The 21,477-nt window shown below is 31.3% G+C and overlaps 1 protein-coding gene and 1 long non-coding RNA gene across 3 annotated transcripts; one reads left to right on the top strand and one right to left on the bottom strand.

The window, feature by feature from the left end:
• Positions 1 to 2,079: 2,079 nt before the first annotated feature.
• Positions 2,080 to 10,127, top strand: LOC114409742 (ABC transporter A family member 7-like). Its single transcript, XM_028373318.1, has 18 exons — positions 2,080 to 2,303; positions 2,708 to 3,089; positions 3,192 to 3,274; positions 3,580 to 3,724; positions 4,342 to 4,461; positions 4,534 to 4,658; positions 5,115 to 5,273; positions 5,606 to 5,768; positions 5,853 to 5,978; positions 6,064 to 6,147; positions 6,231 to 6,589; positions 6,995 to 7,195; positions 7,542 to 7,651; positions 7,804 to 7,888; positions 8,338 to 8,466; positions 8,578 to 8,683; positions 8,863 to 8,951; positions 9,554 to 10,127. The coding sequence occupies exons 1-18, from the start codon at positions 2,220 to 2,222 to the stop codon at positions 9,851 to 9,853; spliced, it is 2,850 nt and encodes a 949-aa protein (XP_028229119.1). The 5' UTR covers positions 2,080 to 2,219; the 3' UTR covers positions 9,854 to 10,127.
• A 4,263-nt stretch (positions 10,128 to 14,390) lies between these two features.
• On the bottom strand, positions 14,391 to 20,903 carry LOC114409741. Of its 2 annotated transcripts, XR_003666195.1 has the most exons (9): positions 20,415 to 20,903; positions 19,946 to 20,297; positions 19,178 to 19,830; positions 17,421 to 17,630; positions 17,279 to 17,327; positions 17,141 to 17,201; positions 15,881 to 15,964; positions 15,354 to 15,476; positions 14,391 to 14,661 (listed from the first exon to the last, which is right to left on the bottom strand). It is a non-coding gene; the product is annotated as an uncharacterized LOC114409741 (long non-coding RNA). The 2 variants fall into 2 exon arrangements; XR_003666194.1 differs by lacking the exon at positions 15,354 to 15,476.
• Between the last annotated feature and the right edge of the window lie 574 nt (positions 20,904 to 21,477).

Raw genomic sequence — 21,477 nt, 5'->3', positions numbered from 1 at the left:
AGTTAAAAATTAGAACATAAGAATTGAAGAGAGAAAAAAATGTAAAGAATTCAAAATTTTCACTAACATTCTAATGGAAATTAATAATTAATATTGAACCATAAAAAAACGCAGACAATGTGTATGAACATATGTCCGCACGAGAAGACGAGAAGACGAGAGTAAGAGACAAATTTTATGTATTTTTTTTTATCAACAGATTTTGATGTGATGAAGTTTACGTGCCCAAGGGAAAAAACGCGGCAAGTAAAACCCAATGAGTGGACTTCAGAGTTCACACAATTCACGAAAAATCATAGGAACATGCATCCTCGTGCTCATGCACGCCAACACCAAGTACTTGGTAACAAAAATATCAAATAGGGTTTTTTTTACAAATTATTTATTTAAATGAATCTGTTTTAAAATTATTTATCTCACGAGTCTGTTTTTTTATTATAAAGTGCCTTTTCTAAGGACGCGTTTTTCGTGAAGATGACACGTGACAAGACTTGGAACGCGCCTTGCGTAAACAGGTAGTGCGGCTGCAGCAGGCGGCTCGGATCGTGTTGGGGACCCAGGCATGACGGGGACCCAGGCACAACCTAGTTGGGTCGCACTTTATTTAATATTTTTTATATTTTATATATTGTTTTTATTTAATATATTTTTATATTATTTTATTTAATTTTTTTTATATTTTATTTAATAGTTTCTATATTAAATAAATTCTTAGCATTATGTATGATTTTAAAGTCTTAAATAATTTTTTATATTATTTTTATTTACTATATTTTTTATATTTTATTTAATATTTATATATTAAATAAATTCTTAATATTAGAAAAAATAAAGAAAATATTAAATAAAATATAAAATATAAAAAAGTAAAAATTATTAAATAAAATAATATAAAAAATATTATAAAAATAATATACAAAAATATAAAAATATTTAATAAAATGATAATAAAAATATTATTTTAAATAAAATTATTTATGACTTTAAACTCTAAAGTTGAATTTTAAAAAAATATAATTTTTTACAATTTTATTAAAAAAATAAAAAATAATTTTTCATAATATGATATTTTCACTTTGTGTAAGATATTTTCATAATAATCTTACACATATTCTTTCTCTATAGTCTTTAAAAGGAGTTAATATTTTTTTATGCAGATAAAAATATCTTATAGATGAAAATATCTTACACAAAGTGAAAATATCTTATTATGAAATTTTTTTTAATTTTTTTTTACTAAAATCGTAGAAAAAAAATATTTTTTTTTAAAATTCAACTTTAGAATTTAAAGTCATAAATAATTTTATTTAAAATAATTTTTTTTAATTATTTTATTAAATATTTTTATATTTTTGTATATTGTTTTTATAATATTTTTTATATTATTTTATTTAATATTTTTTAATTTTTTATATTTTATTTAATATTTTTTAATTTTTTATATTTTATTTAATATTTTCTTTATTTTTTTCTAATATTAAGTATTTATTTAATATATAAATATTAAATAAAATATAAAAAATATAGTAAATAAAAACAATATAAAAAATTATTTATGAATGTTAAGAATTTATTTAATATAGAAATTATTAAATAAAATATAAAAAAATTAAATAAAATAATATAAAAATATATTAAATAAAAAAAATATATAAAATATAAAAAATATTAAATAAAGTGCAACCCAACTGGGTCGTGTCTGGGTCCGCAGCACGATCCGTCGTGTCGGGGTCCCCAACATGACCCGACGCGCCTGCAGTAGCACTACCGGACACGTTCCAAGTCGCACCACGTGTCACCTTCACGGGAGACGCGTCCTTCGAAGAGACGCTTTGTAATAAAAAAAAATAGATTCATGGGATAAATAATTTCAAAACAAACCCATTTAGATAAATAATTTGTAAAAAGACCGTACCGGGTGGTATTCTACACTTCAGAATGTCAACATCAACGGAGGAGGGCACTGTAGTCATTTAACCAAGGGCACATTCGGAATACAAAAATTCAGCAATCTTGTCAACTAACCTTACAAGTTCGCATACACACTACACAACAAATGGCAAATACACTATTTTCTGAAAATAATGTGAACTTTGAGGGATAAAATGGTCACACGGAAAAATATTATATAAAACACCACCAGTTTGAAGTTTCAGGCAAGTGTTTGTCTTGTTTTCAGCATAGGAAATCTAGAGGTTGGAGCAGACCACACAAAAGCCATGGAAAATGGAAACACAGCCAACGAACCCGCAAGCTTCTGGACTCAAGCAAACGCTCTTCTTAGGAAGAATTTAACCTTTCAGGTAACTCTATCAGTATCACCTCTCTATTAAATATGCTTCTATTTCTCATGGTTAAGGTTTTAAATAACGGTGTGGCATTGTGCTTTCGTTGTGTTTGTTGATATTGCTGGAGATCGCAAACAAATGCGGTTGATGTGATCGCATACAAACACGAAACTTGATGTTGCGGCCCAAATCACAGCCTTGGATCGTTTATAAAATCTAGCTCTTGCTTTATGTGTGATTTAAGAACCATTAAGATCAACTTAGTAGTGAAAGGTCGTAAAGTTGGTTTGGTGGTCAAGGAAAAAAGAAGAGAGATCGTGGATTCAAATCCCTCCAATAAAAAAAAAAAGTTAACAATTAATATTTGTGGATAAAAATAAAACTGTGGTTTACGTAAGGTAATATTTTCTTTATTTCAGAAACGAAATGTTAAAACAAACGTTGGACTCATCCTGTCCCCGTTCATTTTGTGTCTCTTGCTGGTTCTGCTCCAAAGGTTGCTGGAGTACCAATTGGACAAGGCTGAGAACAAGTGTGGCTGCGTTTGTGTTAGGAGACAAGGGGACACGTGTCTCGAGGAGGAGTGCGGCATTGAGCATTCGGATTTGGACCAGTTTGCCACGTGTCCTATTCCCAGCCCTCCAGAGTGGCCTCCTCTGCTGCAAGTTCCCGCACCACAGTACCGCGCTGTGAGAACGGATTATTTCCCCTTTTCTGATTTTCCAAACACGTCCTGCAGGAAGAATGGCTCTTGCCCTGTCACTATGCTCTTCACTGGCACTAACCAATCTTTTGGAGAAAGTAAAAAAATTATATAAATATATGTTTCTCCTTAAATTGATTTTGTTTCTTTTCATTTTTCTTACTTAACTAACTCCTTGTGTTTCCCCCCTTTTATTACAGTCATATCTAGGAATATGATTCCAAGTACCTTGAGTACTATATACAGCTCTGATATTATGGCTAGTTTGGCATCAAATGTAGTGGTGAGTTAGTATTTAACACTTTGCCATTTTTTCTAGTAAGTTGAAAGTGTCTTTTATGTAGTTATCTATCGAGTTTAATAGGCATGTCCGGTCAGTTGTAACCCTATTTATCCTACCAACCCATCAAAAACCATCTTTAGTATGATTTTTAAAAAAATTAGGTAGTTAGCTTCTGAAAAGTCAACAAACTTTCTAGTATAAAATTGGATGATAGTATAAAATTTCTTGACATTGTCTATGCATGTATTATTTATTCATATTATTTTACGTTTAAATTTAATTTCATTTTGTCTATAAAAATGTAGGGATCAGAATCAGAGCCAGGGAACACCAATTTTCTGGAACCTGCTTTCTTTTCGGACCTTCCTATTTATTATCTACAGAATCAGTGCACGCAGAACTCTACATTCTCCGTTTCTGTTCAGATGTCAGGGATTAGCAAGCAGCAAGGTAAGGGACATTCTTGTATTGGCAATGTAATGTTTCCTGATGTGATAACGGGAAAGTGAATCAGTAGGCATAGCTGTGTTGCATGCCGCTACTAATGGATTTTGATAATCCATTGTACAATTCCTGTCTATTAATCAAGTAAGGTAACACTTGATTAAAATAATTAGATAAGCTTGCATGATTTTGGACATGTATTTTTCAGCTTCCATATGATTTAAGTTCATGTCTGGGTCAAACAAGTAATTAGTAAGTAAAAACTAAAGTGTAAATTATGGCATAATATATATTAAAAAAAGGAAATACAGGCAATCAGTCAGAATTAGTCTTTGGTTTTAGTCAAACATCAAGGTAAAGTTGTTGTAATTGTGCGTGTGAGCGTGCAGAACTGGGAGCATGGGGAGGAGGTACTGTGAACTGAACAAGCACAGGCACAGGCATTTCAAACACTTTCACAATGAGAGTAATCTTGTGCCCAATAAGTGCTCCACAATTATTTTGAATATGTTTGCATGTATTATACTTATCTTTTTCTTCTTTTTTATATACCATGCTCAAGGCTTGCATCTGCTGCCTAAAACTTGTTACTAATTCAAGTTTTTGTTTTCCTCTGGATGTAGAGGTAATATGTGCTCAGGGTTTACGTTTATGGCGTAATAGTTCTTCTGAGGTGAACAATGAGCTATATAAAGGTTATTGGAGAAGTAACATAGAGAGACAGATCAATGAGATAGCTGCAGGTAGGTATATAATTATATTTTGATTTACATTAAGTGCGGAAGGCAATACTTATTTTCATATTCTTTTGACAGGTTATGATTTTTTAAATTCAAATGGGAGTATATTTAACGTCAGCATATGGTACAACTCAACCTACAAAAAGGACACTGGCTTTAATCCAATTGCATTGGCGCGTATTCCTCGTTCTGTAAATTTGGTATACATCTAAAATTGTTTTTTTTTTTAACTGTCCTCTATGCTATTGTCTATAATTGATCTGACATTGTGTAACAGAAATTCAGTCTCAGTATATGAAATAACTACAAGTTACTTGCAATATTCACTTTAAAATTTTATTTTATTGAAATATTTACTTTAAAATCTAAACTCATACTTAAGTCATTTAGATTGAAGAGATTTGAAGTAGGCATATAATTTCTGAAAAGAAACTTAATCATTAGTGTTCAAATTCATGATTTAAATGGAAGTAGTAAAAGGAATTATCATGATACCCATGTAGCATTCGATTGCAGTATTTTAGATTTCAAAACTATATGATTGTAATTTCCTTTATATACATTTTCCCACCTTTCATTTTAATAACATTTGTGTCTCTATTTTCGTGCTTCTGTTATATTACAATTGGGACTGACATCTACCAATACACTTGCAGGTATCAAATGCGTACCTTCAGTTTCTGTTGGGACCTGGTACCAAAATGTTTTTTGAGTTTGTAAAGGAAATGCCAAAACCTGAGACCCCAATTAAATTGGATTTGGCTTCTCTTTTGGGTGGTGTCTTCTTTACATGGGTCATCTTGCAACTTTTCCCTGTAAGTACATAAATAAATATATGAAGAATATTTACAATGAACTACATTGTTTGTAACAATAGAATTGAGCATAAATGAGAGGAAAAAACTGACATGGATTGAAGAATGGGTTTCTATTGGCTAAATTTTTTGAATTAGGCCTCTCATTCTTACTTCTACCCATATTATCTTGATATATGTATAACCATGTAAAGCTCTTTCTGGATAAGGTTTGTTGCAATCAGAACGATACATGATTCAAAAGAAACAATTTTATCCAATATATATTGTGTCAATACAGAATAATTTATTTTCTAGTATGTTTTTATAAACATGTGCATTCATTGATGTAGATTCCCTTGACATCGCTAGTATATGAGAAGCAACAAAAGTTAAGAATCATGATGAAAATGCATGGTCTTGATGACGGGCCATATTGGATGATTTCGTATGGTTATTTTCTTGCCATATCCATTGTCTACATGCTGTGTTTTGTGATATTTGGCTCAGTCATAGGTAAGAATGCAACTAGTGTAACTGTTTTCTTTCTTTGATATTTTCCATTTCTCAATACAATTGCTTTTGTTTTTTTTTTTCCAGGGTTGAATTTCTTCACAATGAATGACTACAGCATCCAATCCGTGTTTTATTTCATCTATATAAATTTACAAATTTCACTGGCTTTTTTATTGGCTTCCCTGTTTTCAAATGTTAAAACTGCTACAGGTTTGATGATTGCTATTAAGTTGTTGCATTAGTATTTTCTTCTATCTGATCTGATAACTGACTTTTTTTTTTAATGTAATTGCAGTACTTGCATATATAGGTATGTTTGGAACTGGGCTATTAGCTGACTTTCCTTTCCATTTTTTTGTTCAAGACACATCATTTCCAAGTAAGTCAAAAAATGACTGAGAAATGAGCACTTTCTAACCTTTGTTCTGGCCTGTTTATTAATTGTCTGTACAATTTCTCCAGGAGGGTGGATCATTGTTATGGAGTTGTATCCTGGTTTTGCTTTATATCGTGGGCTATATGAGTTTTCGCAATATGCCTTTAGTGGGGATGCTTTGGGGACCGATGGTATGCGCTGGAGTGATCTGAGTGATAGCACAAATGGCATGAAGGAGGTCTTAATTATCATGTTTGTGGAGTGGCTATTGGTGCTTTTGTTTGCTTATTATATCGATCAAGTTTTGTCTTCAGGATGCAGGAAAAGTCCTCTTTTCTTGAAAAGATTTCAGAAAAAGCCCCATTCATCTTTTCGGAAGCCTAGTATCCAAAGGCAGAAATCTAAGGTTTTTGTTCAGATAGAGAAACCTGATGTCACTCAAGAGGTAAATTTTGTTTGCACTGAATACATTTATTCATTATTATGTATTCACCCACTGGTTTTAGAAATTAAGAAGCCTAATTTATATCCATAACCATAAGTGGATTTCACAGACTGGTTTCAGAAATTGATGTAATGATGCCATCTCAGCAGTAGTAGTATTGTAATAGATAATGCTTGAATAACTTGGCAAAACTAGGTGAACATTCTAATTAGGTATGGATTCCATTTGAGAAATAAATAGCTTTCTTCAGTCACAATATTTTAATTTTAAACACTATATATATATTGTTTCTAGTGAAAATTGTATGATGAAAGTAAACTAAAGTTATTTTATTAGTTCTTACCTGTAGCATAAGTCTGTTACTTGCATTCATGACATGTTACTTTTTCCCCCTTTTGTCTTCAGAGGGAGAAGGTGGAGGAACTGCTACTTGAATCGACTATTAATCAAGCAATTGTATGCGACAACATGAGAAAGGTCTATCCGGGGAGGGATGGCAACCCGGAGAAACTTGCAGTGAGAGGGTTGTCCCTTGCTTTGCCTCAAGGGGAATGCTTTGGTATGCTTGGTCCCAATGGTGCTGGGAAGACTTCTTTTATCAATATGGTCAGTTATAGTTGATTTTCATCAGCAATAAACGTTTTTGGAGAATTCCTTGCTTTTCTTCCCCCATCCCTTCCTCCCCCTTCCAAAAATATGAGCAGGATCTGAAAAATCTATTCAGTTTCTCAAGAGGAAAGAATAATTTTAAAAATACTTTTGCAAAAGTATCTTTATCAGTGAAAATTTCCGATTTGTTGATGCTTAGATATGTATGAATTCACACAAAGTATAGACCTCTAATTGATTTACTTCACTATTGTATGAAATTCTTTTACTTATGCCATGAATCCTTTTTTCTTTTTCTTTATCTGGTTTTCTCCTCAATTAACCAGCTTGTATATGCTTTCAGATGATTGGTCTCACCAAGCCAACCTCTGGTACCGCATATGTTCAAGGTCTTGACTTAAGAACTCATATGGATGGAATATATACTAGCATGGGTGTATGCCCACAGCATGAGTAAGCTGGAATTTCCTCCAAGTTATATGTTTTTTTTATGTAATATTAATTTAAATTCATAACAGTGGAGAAATTATATATATATATATATATATATATATATATATTTTTTTTTTTTTTATTTATTTTTTTTTTTTCTTTTATTATTTTAGCTTGCTGTGGGAATCCCTAACCGGAAGAGAGCACCTACTCTTTTATGGCAGACTTAAAAATCTTAAAGGTTCAGCCTTAACCCAAGTAAGCCTTTTTGAGATGATGTTCGGACCTGGAAAATGTTGCATTATAGTGGGAGCAAAATGAAAAGAAAAAAAAAAAAAACAGTGGCCGGTCTGTACCTATTTCTAAAATTTTTACACTTCAGTGACCAGCATTGGGCAGTTAATAGTCTTACCATTCTTTAGTAATATAAAATTCTCATGTATTATGTGTGTGAAACACAAGAGGAGGACTATGGTTTTGTCATTATTAAAGGAAATTAAACATCCTGTTCATGTTATCAGACAAGTTTATGTCATTTCCCCTCTTAAATTCTTTATGGCATAGTTTTCTGTTAAGAGGGTATAGATCTTTAGATGACATATCTGCTGATTGCTGTGTAGATACAAATTGAATCACTTTCTCTGAGCATTTATTTACCTCACAAGACAAGATTTGAGCAAAATTTAACTTCCAATCTAATGCTGCAGGCAGTGGAAGAATCGTTGAAAAGTGTAAACCTTTTTCACGGAGGAGTTGCTGATAAGCAAGCTGGAAAATACAGTGGAGGAATGAAGAGGAGGCTTAGTGTCGCAATTTCGTTGATTGGAGATCCTAAAGTAGTTTTCTTTTCCATTCAATCTGTTTCAATTTCACTAAACTACTTTTTTCTTTTCCTGAAAGATTCTTGTTATGTTTTCTTGCACTCTAAATGCTTTTGTTTTTGCAAGGTGGTTTATATGGACGAGCCAAGTACTGGACTTGACCCTGCATCAAGAAAAAACTTATGGAATGTTGTTAAGCGTGCAAAACAGGATCGTGCAATCATTCTTACCAGTACCCTCTCTCTCTCTCTCTGCCTTTAGAAACACAGATACAAGCTGTTGCATTATTTGTTGTATCTAATATCTGGTTGATGAATATGATCTAGATATAAGCATATATAAATCTTGTTAACTTTTTGGTTTTATAAACAGATATAGATTAATAAACCTTTGTTTGCATACACTTTTCAGCACATTCCATGGAAGAAGCAGAAGTCCTATGTGATCGATTAGGAATATTTGTAGACGGTGGCTTGCAGTGCATAGGAAATCCGAAGGAGGTAACATTGCTTAATTAACATAGGATAAAATATGTTTTTTGTCCTTATAAAATTGATGAAGTTCAGATTTTATTCATGCAAAATTTTCTATTCTTTTTTCTTCCCTACAATTGAAATGTGTTATATTTTGACATTGAGAAGATTTGGGTAAATTTAATCCAATGTGTAACAATTTGTGGTGGTTATAAATTTTACAGTATGGAAATTAGCTTCCGTAAGATATGTGAAAAGTGAAAAAAAAAAAAAAGAAGATAAAAGATCGACATGACTTTGAAGAGAAGGGGAAGGGTACAAGGGGGAAGTGGGGGTTGAGGGTGAAGGTGAAAGAAAATAGGGGTATTATGGGAATATAAAAACCAAAGGGGTGAGGTGAAGATAAAAAAGAGGGTGCAAATACTGGTATTCCAATAATGGGCTTAAGTCCATCGATAGCAAAAGACCTTGGCTTTTACTTTCATTCTTCCTTATATGCGATTGATATTCGAATAGAATAAAATGTAAAAATCCCTACTGGTTATTCAATATGGATTTTCAATGTTCACTTATTTTGTTTTTTCTGCCAAGTGACATCTTTTTTTATACTTGCTGTTGGTTTATCACAGTTGAAAGCCAGGTATGGAGGAACATATGTCTTCACAATGACAACATCTATTGATCATGAAAATGATGTAGAGAATTTGGTGCGACAGCTCTTCCCAAATGCTAACAAGATCTACCATATCTCTGGCACCCAAAAATTCGAGCTACCAAAGGATGAGGTTAAAATAGCAAATGTATTCCAAGCTGTAGAAACCGCAAAGAGAAGCTTCACCGTTTCAGCGTGGGGTTTAGCTGATACCACATTGGAAGATGTCTTCATTAAAGTTGCACGTGGGGCTCAGGCATTTAACACCTTGTCATAATTTCATACACATGTTATGTTGTAACGTGAGTCACAACGGGATGACGATAAAAAAAAGATAATTTCCCAAAAAAAAAAACTCGGGGGTTGTCATCAACATTTATTTAAGAAAAATATTGTAAAAATAAAAAAGATAAGGAATGGTCTATGGGTTGAGAAAAAGGATTCGAAAGTTGTTTACGCACGATGAAGGTGTTAGCACCCCACGTGCTCGTTATGAAGATGTCAGTCTTTAATTGACTGTGTTAAAAATAAAGTGATTTTTTAATTCTTTATCCTCCCTTGAGAACATGAATTATGTTTGTTATATTTTTGTTTATTTAGAAACAAAGAAAATTTTTATTTTTTAGGAAAAAATGGAATTGTATGTTTTTTTTTTAGTTTTTTAGGCCGACAAAGGATTTGTCCTTGATCCTATGTATCCTCGGATGTAATGAGGAAATTAGACTTACATAATTCTTTGGGTAGAAAACAACTTATGTGTTGGGTTGATTTTTTTTATAAAAGATTTGTTTTAATGGTATGACAAAGAATCGTTAAGGTGTTGAACCTTGAAACGATGTTGAATTTTAAGAAAACAGCGGAGAGAATCACTTAAGGCATTGAACCTTGAAGCAATCTTGAGTAATGTGCAATTTTTGTGGAAAAAAAAGAGAATTGAGTGTTTATTTGTTTGTGGAGAAAATGGGGAATTTGAAGTATACTTTGTAAAGTCAAACAAGTCGGAGACCCAATATGGAGTGCATGAAATGTGAAAAAAGATTTTGAGTTTGCGGTAAACTTTGTGAAGTCAAGCAAGTCGGAGACCCAACATGACATTCACTAAATTTATCCACACATTTATTAAAACACTACCAAGCAAGCTGGAGATCCAACATGGAGTGCACGAAATGTGATAAAAGATTTTGAGTTTGCGGTAAACTTTGCGAAGTCAAGCAAGTCGGAGACCCAACATGACATTTACTAAATTTACCCACACATTTATTAAAACACTACCAAGCAAGTCGGAGATCCAACATGGAGTGCATGAATGTAAGTGCATACTAAAGAGTACTAATGTAAAATTTCAAAATGATTAACGTAGCATTAAGTAATCAATAGACAAGACACACAAATAAATCGAATGAGAATAGAAAGAGATCAAATAGAAGTGGGAAATACATTTAATAATTAAGGGTGTGGGGTTAAAACATAGAAAAAATAAATAAGTGACGAAATATTTACTTTACATTACAAACTAAGCAAACAATGATAAATCAAAAATGAATAATAGAGCCAAATTGGAAAAAGGTGGTGTAAATAACAATTTTTAATTTATTTGGGTTATGCCCAAAAGGAATGGAAGTGTGCGTGCAAATGGAGTGTGACTAGTGATATTTATTTTATGTACGATTATTTTTGAAAACGGGTCAGGCCCAAAATGAAATAAAAACTATATATGTGAAAAAGGTGATGTTAATAGCAATTTTTTATTTTGTTCTTCATTTTTTTAATTTTTTTATAATGAGAAAAGATGGGGAACAAAAATTTACAAAAAATAAATAAATTCTAAGAGTCTCACCAGTGGGTACACCAACGAATTGAAACGAATCAAGCATAACACAAACAAAAAAAAGAGGAGAAGGGACAAAATGAAGAGTGAAAGGAAAGAAAAAAAAGAAAGAAAGGAAGGAAGAGATGAGAACAAAGGAATAAAGAGATATCATATGTCTCTTCTCCTTTTCCCAATTGTAGTGTTGCTAAACGATGCGATGTAGTGAGCTTGATTCGCATCTCTACATCTTCTTGTTTTCCGTGTATTCTTTGTGTTTTTTGTGTCTGTGAAATAATTATTAACGATATATAATTTGATGTTCAAACCTCTTTTTTTTTATAGTATTCATTCTTCTTATTCTTTTTCTTATTATTAATATTCTTATTTTTCCTGTCCTTTTTTACGTTACATTTTCTTTGTTTTCCCTCTTTTTATTTTCTTTTTTTTCTTCTGTTTTTCGTTTTGTTCTTACTTTTCTTTTTCTTTTTCCCATTTCTTTTTATTCTTTCTTTCGTTTTTTTTTTATATTTTGTTATTAATGTTTGTACGGATCAATTATTGAATAAAAATTTCTGATTTAGTCCCATTAAGCTTCCTTCCTAAGAATAAGAAACTTTTTCTTCTTTCTTTCCTTTTTTATTTTCTTTTTTTGTTATTATTATTATTATTATTACTATTTTTTTTTCGAAAAATTTGTCTGAACAAAATTAAGGTCTGACAACATAATTTTCGTTAATTAGTTTTTTTTCATATTCTTTTTATATCTCTTTTCCCCAAATAAAATAAACATATTAGCTTTTTCATGGTAAAATTAGTATAAACATTAGTAAGGAATGCAAGTGTTTAAGCGATTTTCTTATTATCAAGCATTGACAAAATTAACATAGCTAGCGACTGATCAATGGGTGACATGAGAAAATGGTTCTGCACAGGGCCGTGCTTATATATTTTTTTGGACCTAGACAAATTTTGTAGGCGAGTCTTATCTACTTTCATTTTATTCTTCCACTTTTTTGTGTAAAAATTGTTAATTAAAATTTAATATTCAAGCAATATTTTCACATTTCAATCAATAGTAATTTATTCTATTATATCTTACAATATAAATTATCTCAAATTGAATCTAGAAAAAATTATTTTTGAATATTTTTTTTATAATAACAACAATTGCTAGTATTTTTAATTATATTTTATAAACATTAGATGCATATATAAAGGACTAATTTTTTAATATAGTTTAATATTTTTAATAAGACATTAATTTTTTTGTTAGTATTTATTCTAATATCGTCAATTTAGGGAGAAAAGTTAAGACCAGTAACATCAAATTAATACTCGCTAAAACTTAAATTTAGTTCAAAATAAATATAATATTTTTTTTCAATTCACTTTCTTTCACAATTTTCAATTATTATGATTCAAATAAAAAGTGCAAAGTAATTTTATATTTTACAATAAGAAAAATGTGTAATCTAGCAACTTCATTTCCATCAAAATATACATGATATTTTTTATATAAAGTTTAATCACTATATTCATTTTAATATGATTATTTTTAATTTAAAGTAAATGAAAACTAATTTTTCTATAATTTTTAAATGAACTGTAAACTTCTCAAATGATTTATAATATATCTATGTGTATACATATATTAAAATTTTATAATTTTACTAACAAAATAATAATAAATAATATAATGAAATATATTACCTAATAACTTAAATTTAAATTAATTTTTATAAATATTTATAAAATCTAGAGCTTGGTGGGAGGCCTAAGGCAATGGCCTAATTGGCCTGTACAATTGCTTTTTTCTTCTCTGTTTGAAACTTTCAAGTAAATTTAGTTTCTCCTTCATCCAAATCTCTGTCATTTAAACTGTAATAAAAGCAGGACACTTGTTTTGTCATCCTTTTTAACCCAGGGACTGCTTTGCGTGTGTGCGCGCGGGCCCATATTCGTTTTTTTTTCTTGTAATTGTTTAACTTTTTTTTTGTCAAAAATTAAGTTCCAAAATGTATTGAATAAATTCCAAAAATTAATTTTTGAAAATATTAAATTTTTTTACACATTGTAAAGATTAATTTCGGAAAACAATAAAATTCAATACTTTCTAAAAAGTACTGGTTGATCAAACAATTTGCATCTTCCAGAATGTAACGGAAGCCAGAGAGATCTGAGATTCACAAAGAGATCATGAGTGAGTCAATTCAGTTATTTATCTCTCTCACGCTCCATACTCTATGGTTTTGGCTATCCTGCGCTGGGGGAGTGGCATGAGTTCGCGTGAGAACTCTTCTATGCATTCAACGTCATCTATATCTATTTTTTTTTATCATGCAAATATTAATAAATATTAATTTTTGTTAGTATGAGAAACAGGTGAACTTACTCTTCTATATCTAATTCTTAATCCACTACTGCAAATTGTGTCTTCTAAGTCGGTTCTAGAAGACCTTCTAAGACGGTTTTGAACTGTCTTAGAACGCAGTGTCGTAAATTGGTACTACACTTTCTACATCGGTTGGTGAACCGTCGTAGATAATTGCCTTTTCTAAGACGGTTATTCAATAACCGTCTTAAAATGTTTATTTTACAAAAACGGTCATTAAAATCAACCGTTTTAGTTACTATTACTTTCTAAGACGGTTTTCAGACCACCCGTCTTAAAATGGAGTTCACAACATGAAAAATCTAAGGCGGTTATTAAATAACCGTCGTAGTATGTTTGAGATTTTAAGTCGGCTATTTTGAATAACCGTCTTAGAATAACTTTTTTGACCTTAATTTTCTATGACGGTTATTCTCATAACCGTCTCAGTTTGTCGATCATTCTAAGACAGTTATTAAATAACCGTCTTAGATAGTTTTTCTTTTGCTTTTTTCTGGATTTTCGATTTTGGTTTTTTTTTTGTTACTAAATAATCGCCCTGGGAATATTGTCACGTGTTAAATTTACTCTTAAAAATTCGCAACAATTTATAAACCATTAGACATAAGTTACTTTTTGAAATAAAAATTAAGGCTTTTCCTAGTCATTTTTCACTTTATAAACCATCAATCATTCAACAGAAACAATATTGTCAACCTATTACAACAGACACTCAATCAAAATCTTTATTACATAAATAACCGAATAAGTAAATTGTCTGACATATCGAGCAACTATTGGGAGAGGATAACAACTACTATTAACTCCAATGACAGCCAAAATTGCAAGGTGAACCATAACCACCGGAACCACGACCAAAATCAGGCCCTCCACCAAGACCACCCTGCAAAGTTAAAACATATACATATAAGGAAAACTTGACATGTCAAAGTAGGCCATCACAAGAACTTCTACAAATTCATTATCAAAATCAGGACAATGCTACTTCACAGATAAACAAGAATATGGGTTTTCCTAACTAGAGATTAGAGAAATATCAAAATAATAAAAATTGATGAAAATAACAACAACACATTTTCTCTCAACCTGAAGTCATCATGCCCAACTATAGCCGAAATTTTCAGTATGATTTGATTTTTGCACTGGTAGAAGCAAATAATATACCTAGTTTAAGTATGAGGATCGAAAATGATAAGAGAGCCAAAATGTTGTCCAGAGAGCAAAGGAAGAAGCTTCTACATAAAGACTATAGTCTAAAAGTCTGAAGTCTTTTTTCTGAATAACAATTTGATTACCAAATACGGGCAATTCAACAATAAAACTTATTGTTTGTCAATGTGATATCAGCTGGCAGATTACATTAACATCCCTAAGCTTCTACAAGGATTACTTCGAATTGATGAAGAACAATTGCTAGATCAAGCAACAAGGTATGAGGAACCATTTCAATCCAGTTAAAAGTTCAACTTAATATATCCAAGACATTATAATGATAATAATAATAATAATAATAATAATAATAATAATAATAATAATAATAAACAGATAATATAGAAATGAGGTTGAAGAACAAACTGTTATTAGAAGAAACAGCATTTTGCGGAGGCCCATTTGAGGATTTGAGCTGAAAATGGTTTCTAGCTGGATTTCCAGGGCGTGTGCAAGAAAGTCATAGTGGTGAGTAAGAGTTTCCTGTTACTACAGTGAATTTAGAGATAAGTTTTGGTTCATTGCTGAATGCATAGGACATGACTATGGTTAAAGAAAGACACAGAATACTGGCCATGCTAATTGGTCTTTAGCAATTCACAAGAAAACCATAAGAACAGCTCAACAAAGTGAAAATCCTAGTTCAGAAACAGGTAAGTTGAGTTCAGTTTATATAGTTAATCATTGAAGTAAAGAAGAATAAATATCTTCTAATATTATGTATAGTATAGTAATCATTTGGTGGAGGAGTACACTTTCATATTAAAATCATATGGAATAATGTATAAGATAGAGAAAGGAAAAATAAAATAAATAAAAAAACCATAACAGTACCACATATGGTCATTATTTCCCCACCGAAGGTGGAGGAGTAGAGGACACGTGTCCTTTACCTGAAATGCCATTTGAATTTTGAACCATGAATTAGCCTCTCATAACATCTTCGCCCCTTCTCGAAGTGTCTCAGGACCTTTGCCCTTTGTCCTCAAAGAAAAGAAAAAAAAAGGTTGAAATATATTGAACAAAAAAATCACAAAAAATGCTAGCTACTTAGTTGGTTTTCCTTTTATAATTTTAAACACTTCACATAATATCTCCGGGGATTCACTGATCATCTGGTGACTAATAATTTACATAATATCTTATTGAATTTAACAAAATTAATGACATAAAAATACTTTCACTTGTCTATAATAATGATCTGTATAAATATCCATAGCTTTGACTCAACTAATGGCATTGGTGAAGAGTTGATAGTAAATTAGCAGAGTGGAATAAATGGCATGTAACTAATTTTAGTCCTAAGTTTTATGAGTGAATTATATAGGACTTTTTTTAATAAAAAGTAGCTTGACGGGTAATAAATATGAAGGATTTGACATGTGACACTAATTTTGACAGATTTATGATATAAAATATGGGAAATAATTAAAAATGATAATGATGTCTAACAAACAAGTATTATATATATGTCAAATTGAAATTATCAAGAACATAAATGTAAATATAAAGAATAAATAATTAGATTCTTTATTCTTCTAAGTCTTTATACAAGGTGTTAGGAAGAAAAATTACGCATATGATTCATCGGAAATCTTATAAATAAAATATAGTACATAAGTTAATATAGTACATAGAACAAATATTTATAAATACAAAAATAAACATTCAACTTCAACCATTGAATTATTTATAAATATAAAAATAGTCATTTCCACTGCCTTTCTTATTTCCTATTACAATAGAAAAACAAGGAAAATTAAATAATACTGTATTCATCTTTATTTTGCATTTACTTCTTAAGTTTTCAATCAATGCAAATCAACGACACAATTTGTGTTAAAAACGGTTAAACAAAATTAAATAATATTGTATTATAGATTTGTGATTTAATTGTTCGTCACAACAATATTAAAAATGGTTAAACATAATTTCCGATGGTTTGTCAGCTTCAATGGAACCGATTGGAAAGTTACAAAACCACTTGAAGTTTTTGTCAGTTTTAATAGTATTGTGGTCTTGATTTATAGTTTTGTCTAGATAAATATGAAGAAAAATTGGGAAGCAAAATATAAACACACAAAATATGTAAGTCGCACAAAAGAAAAATGACACACAAATACATTAAATAAAAATGAGTCTTTAAAATTTACCTGAAAAATGAGGCCTGCGTGGACCACCACGGTATCCATCACGGTCACTGCCGAATCACCTCTGAATCAAACAAACACACCTTATAATTTAACAAAACCGTAAAGCACAAGAGGAGACAACAACGTTAATTAACGGACCTTGGAAGAGGTATTTGCATATCTCTTTACGGTTCTTCTTGGGAATGATCTGCACAAAAACAAATCAAATTAGGGCAAGCATAAGCTGATTCCACCATTATTACCTATGAAAGAGCTAAGAGGACCAAGTTCGTTCGGATACCATGGTTGCTACGGTGGGTGAAGCGGCAACGGAAACAAGCTTAGCTGCTGCTACCACACTATGCACGATATAAAACCCTAATTCTGCTTTCTTCCCATTTTATAATGAACTTCTCTTAACGAGTTACGGCTTACATTTTGGGCCTATACATGGCCCGAGTTTGAGAGTTACTATTGGCAAGTACCCACGTGGTGCCTTTTGACAAAATCCCTAAAATGTCATTTTGACAACAATATAACAAAATCTTATTCAGTTGTTATATGGGAGTGAAAAATAAAACAAATTTTATAAAATCCCTAATTCAGTTGTTATATTGTGTAATATTTTTTGATTAATTTTAAATGCAAGTTATATTTTTTAAAAAGAAATAAAATAAATTTTGATATACCTCCCATTAAATTATGAAACCTTGTATATTTTCTGGTAATTTAAATAAACAAAACTATTTATTATATATATATATATATATATATATATATATATATATATTATAATGTCAGACAACATTCTTTTATATAATTATTTTTTTCTATTTTAAATTAATCTTAATTATCTTAATTAAGACATATATATGTGTGGATAATAATTAATTTAATTATTTTTAATCAGAATATATAATTATTCAAATTATCTCAATTATTATATTTAAATAATTCTATGAATTAAAAATATAAAAAGTTTCTCTAAAATTTTCTTGCTCAATTGCATAAAATGTCCCTATAATTTTATTATAATAAAAAATTTAAAATAATCTTAATTACCTTAATTAAAACATATACTAATAATAATGACTTTAATTATTTCACATTAGAAAATATACTTATTCTAATTACCTTAATTACTATATAAGAAGTTTAAAACCATCTTAATAACGTTAACAAAAACATATACCTGAGTTACTAACAATTGATTCAATTATTTCAAATTAGAAGATGATTCTGATTACCTTAATTACTATATTAATATAATTCTATGAATTAACAAATAAATAATAAAATCTCTAAAAATGAACAATTTAATTGTATAAGTTTTCCCTCTCAAACTTATTTACTTTTATTATTATTATAAAGATAAAGATAAAAATATTCTTAATCATACCATAAGATTACAATCGGTGCATAAAAAACTCATTATAAAATTATGATTAGCAAGTGTACATATAAATTGTTTGACTAACCAGATCAAGAAAGAAGATCCGAATCAGATCCAAGCATGGGAATATTAATAAGAACATTATTCTTGTCACAACCTGGGAATATCAAGAACAGCAACACTGCTACTAGCTATATATATATATATAACAAAAGGTGAAGATATCAAACAACAGGTGGCACACCAGTCGAGCTTGTTGAGCCAACTAAGCTATGCATCTAAAGATTCTAAACTTGATTTGGTTTCATAACTAGTATAAGGTGCATTGAATAGAAAAGAGATTCAAAGAATCATTTGCAGAAATCAAGTTGTAATCACAAGTATACAAATTAGGAGTAAGGCAAATAATATTTCAGATTATAATTAACAAGATCCTATCAGCAGTTGTGGTTATGTAATTCCTGACACTCAATTCAGTAATTTAGTTATACATACATAGAGGAGCATAACTCATCCAAGTATAAGTATTTTAGTTATTACACCCAAATTACTTCACCCAATAGATATTTTACGGCTTTTATAATTTGGGACAACAATCTATGTAGCATTCCATTTGAACCAGAAAATTAGATAGCCTGCTCAAAAATATAAGTGCATCATAGTACCTTGCGTATGGCAGCAGTAGTGTTGCCAGTAGCATCAAGGGCATCAGTTCTCTCACGAATACAATGGCTCATGCCTGCCATCTCAGCAATACCTCCTGCATTGTCACTGATTGGCCCATAGGCATCAATAGCCAACCCTGTCGCAATGGTGCTCAGCATCCCAAGGGCAGCCATAGCAATGCCATACATTGCAGCAAAAGTAAAACTCACAAAAATGCTGATTGCAATGGCAAAAATAGGAATAATGATAGACTTGTATCCCAGAGCAAGGCCAAAGATGACATTGGTTGCTTCTTCAAAAATAAGAAACCAATAAGCTCGTACACAAAATCATAATACAATCTTAAATTTATCTACATCTTCAGAATAGTCAGAATCAGAAATAAGAGAAAAACACTGCAGAGGTCGGGGTCCATTTTTTTTTCCAATCCTCTGCTAACCACAAACTTGTTAGCCATTTTAGCTAAAGACTGGAGAGTCCCATGGAAAAGGTTAATGTCATTATCCTACTTGTACTTAAAACACTTACTGATTCTGTGAATCATGCTCATGACTAACAGCATATATTCCATGGATGCTTCTTTAACTTCTTCCAAATTATCATCAGGCTTCACCACATATTAATCAGTGCCAAGAATGGCATGTTCAAGGCCCTGAATAAAAAGAAAGCTTAGACATTTGTAAGAATAAGACAATTGGATAAAAAAATAGCATAAAAAGAGGTCAATTTAATATCACAAAGAAGCACTTGGGCAGTGATTTTTATACCTATTGCAGCTTTCATTTCTTTGTTATGCAGATATGTTCCCTGAAATAAGACCATCATTACTGAGTTGAGACCTTTAACACATCCTACACTCCCTCTGCCTAAATTGAATTTATCGTTATAAAAAATATTGCACAGTAAACAAATTATTGATGTTGATATACATGGATGAGATATTCACTTATTCAAATAGTTTTCTTGTCAAAATTAATCATCCAAGACCCACCCCACCACAGTAGTTGAAGACATGTTCCAATTTTTTCAGAATTCAAACACATTCTTCTTTATCCCGCTCTCTCTCTTCGTGAGGTGGGTATCCTCGAACAGCCCAACGAGATAGGCCTCACCGGCTTCCTGAATAGCAGACACAACACTGAGCATAGCTTAATTCGAGAATCGTCTTAAAACTACCACAAACCCTCATTCAAGTATTAAATGTTAAAGCGAAAAATATAAAGAGGAACCACACACCTTCGAAAGTGAGGGGAAGCCCACGGCGGGAATCGCGCAGGACGTGCTGCTCGTTTAGGGATTAGGTGACTCCGACGTGGCGGCACTGCAGAGGAGGTCACGGTGGCACGTACAACAGAGGAGATCAAAGGCACAGGACGAGAGGTATGGCAACGGAGCTACGACAGCAGAGGAGCCACCGAAAACCGCCGAAATGGGTAAACCTTCTTGTGGCGCTTCCGTTCTCGAGCCTCGCAGATTCTTCGCGAGACCCATAGATCAAAATTGCGCAAAACGAAAAAAAAACAAAGCCAATGAGAATAAGAGAAACAGAAATATGTAGCGTTATGGACGTGATTCCATGAAGGGTAAAAGGGTTGAAGCTTCTCGTGGCTTCCTCTATCTGCGAGGAAGAAATAAAAAATGCAAAATTTGTGTTTGTGTATTAGTTGCCGAAGTGGCAAAGATTTTCCACATTCAAAGTCTTCGAAGACTGGGTGAAGACGGAGGAAATCGATCAACAGTGGAAAGGGACGGCTGTAGGTAGTATCGAAATGGAATCCCTAATGTAATTTCAGGGAAATAAAGCAAAGGCGGTTCTCTCAAAACCCGTCGTTGAATTTTTTCTTATAATTACAAAAATACCACCCTGGCATATTCTAAGACGGTTTTTGATAACCGCCTTAGAATTTACGTTGTAAAAAATTATTCTCAGTTTTATAATTACAAGTTTGCCACCGCACCATTTTTTAAGGCGGTTCCAAATAACCGACTTAAAAAGTGCGTCGTAAAAAAGCACTTTTCTAGTAGTGATCGTCCAAACTTTTGATATCTGTCAATTGGTTAACTTTATTTTCTTGTCTAATTTAATTTTTACTTTATGACTCATTACGCCTCAAAGTATTTTATTTTAGGTGTTTTTTTTTCCACTTCGTCTCCAGCTAATCTCGAGTCACCTTTCATAAGCATTGGCAAAAAAAACATTCTAACTTCTAAGTGTATTTTCTTTCTTCTCAAATTGAATCAATAGAAAGGTAATTAAACTAAACTTTCCAACAAAGAATTCGACGTGAAATTCAAAAAA

Source organism: Glycine soja, chromosome 4 (assembly GCF_004193775.1).
Source record: "Glycine soja cultivar W05 chromosome 4, ASM419377v2, whole genome shotgun sequence".
NCBI classification, from domain to species: domain Eukaryota; kingdom Viridiplantae; phylum Streptophyta; class Magnoliopsida; order Fabales; family Fabaceae; genus Glycine; species Glycine soja.
This window is presented reverse-complemented; position numbering and strand designations above follow the sequence as displayed.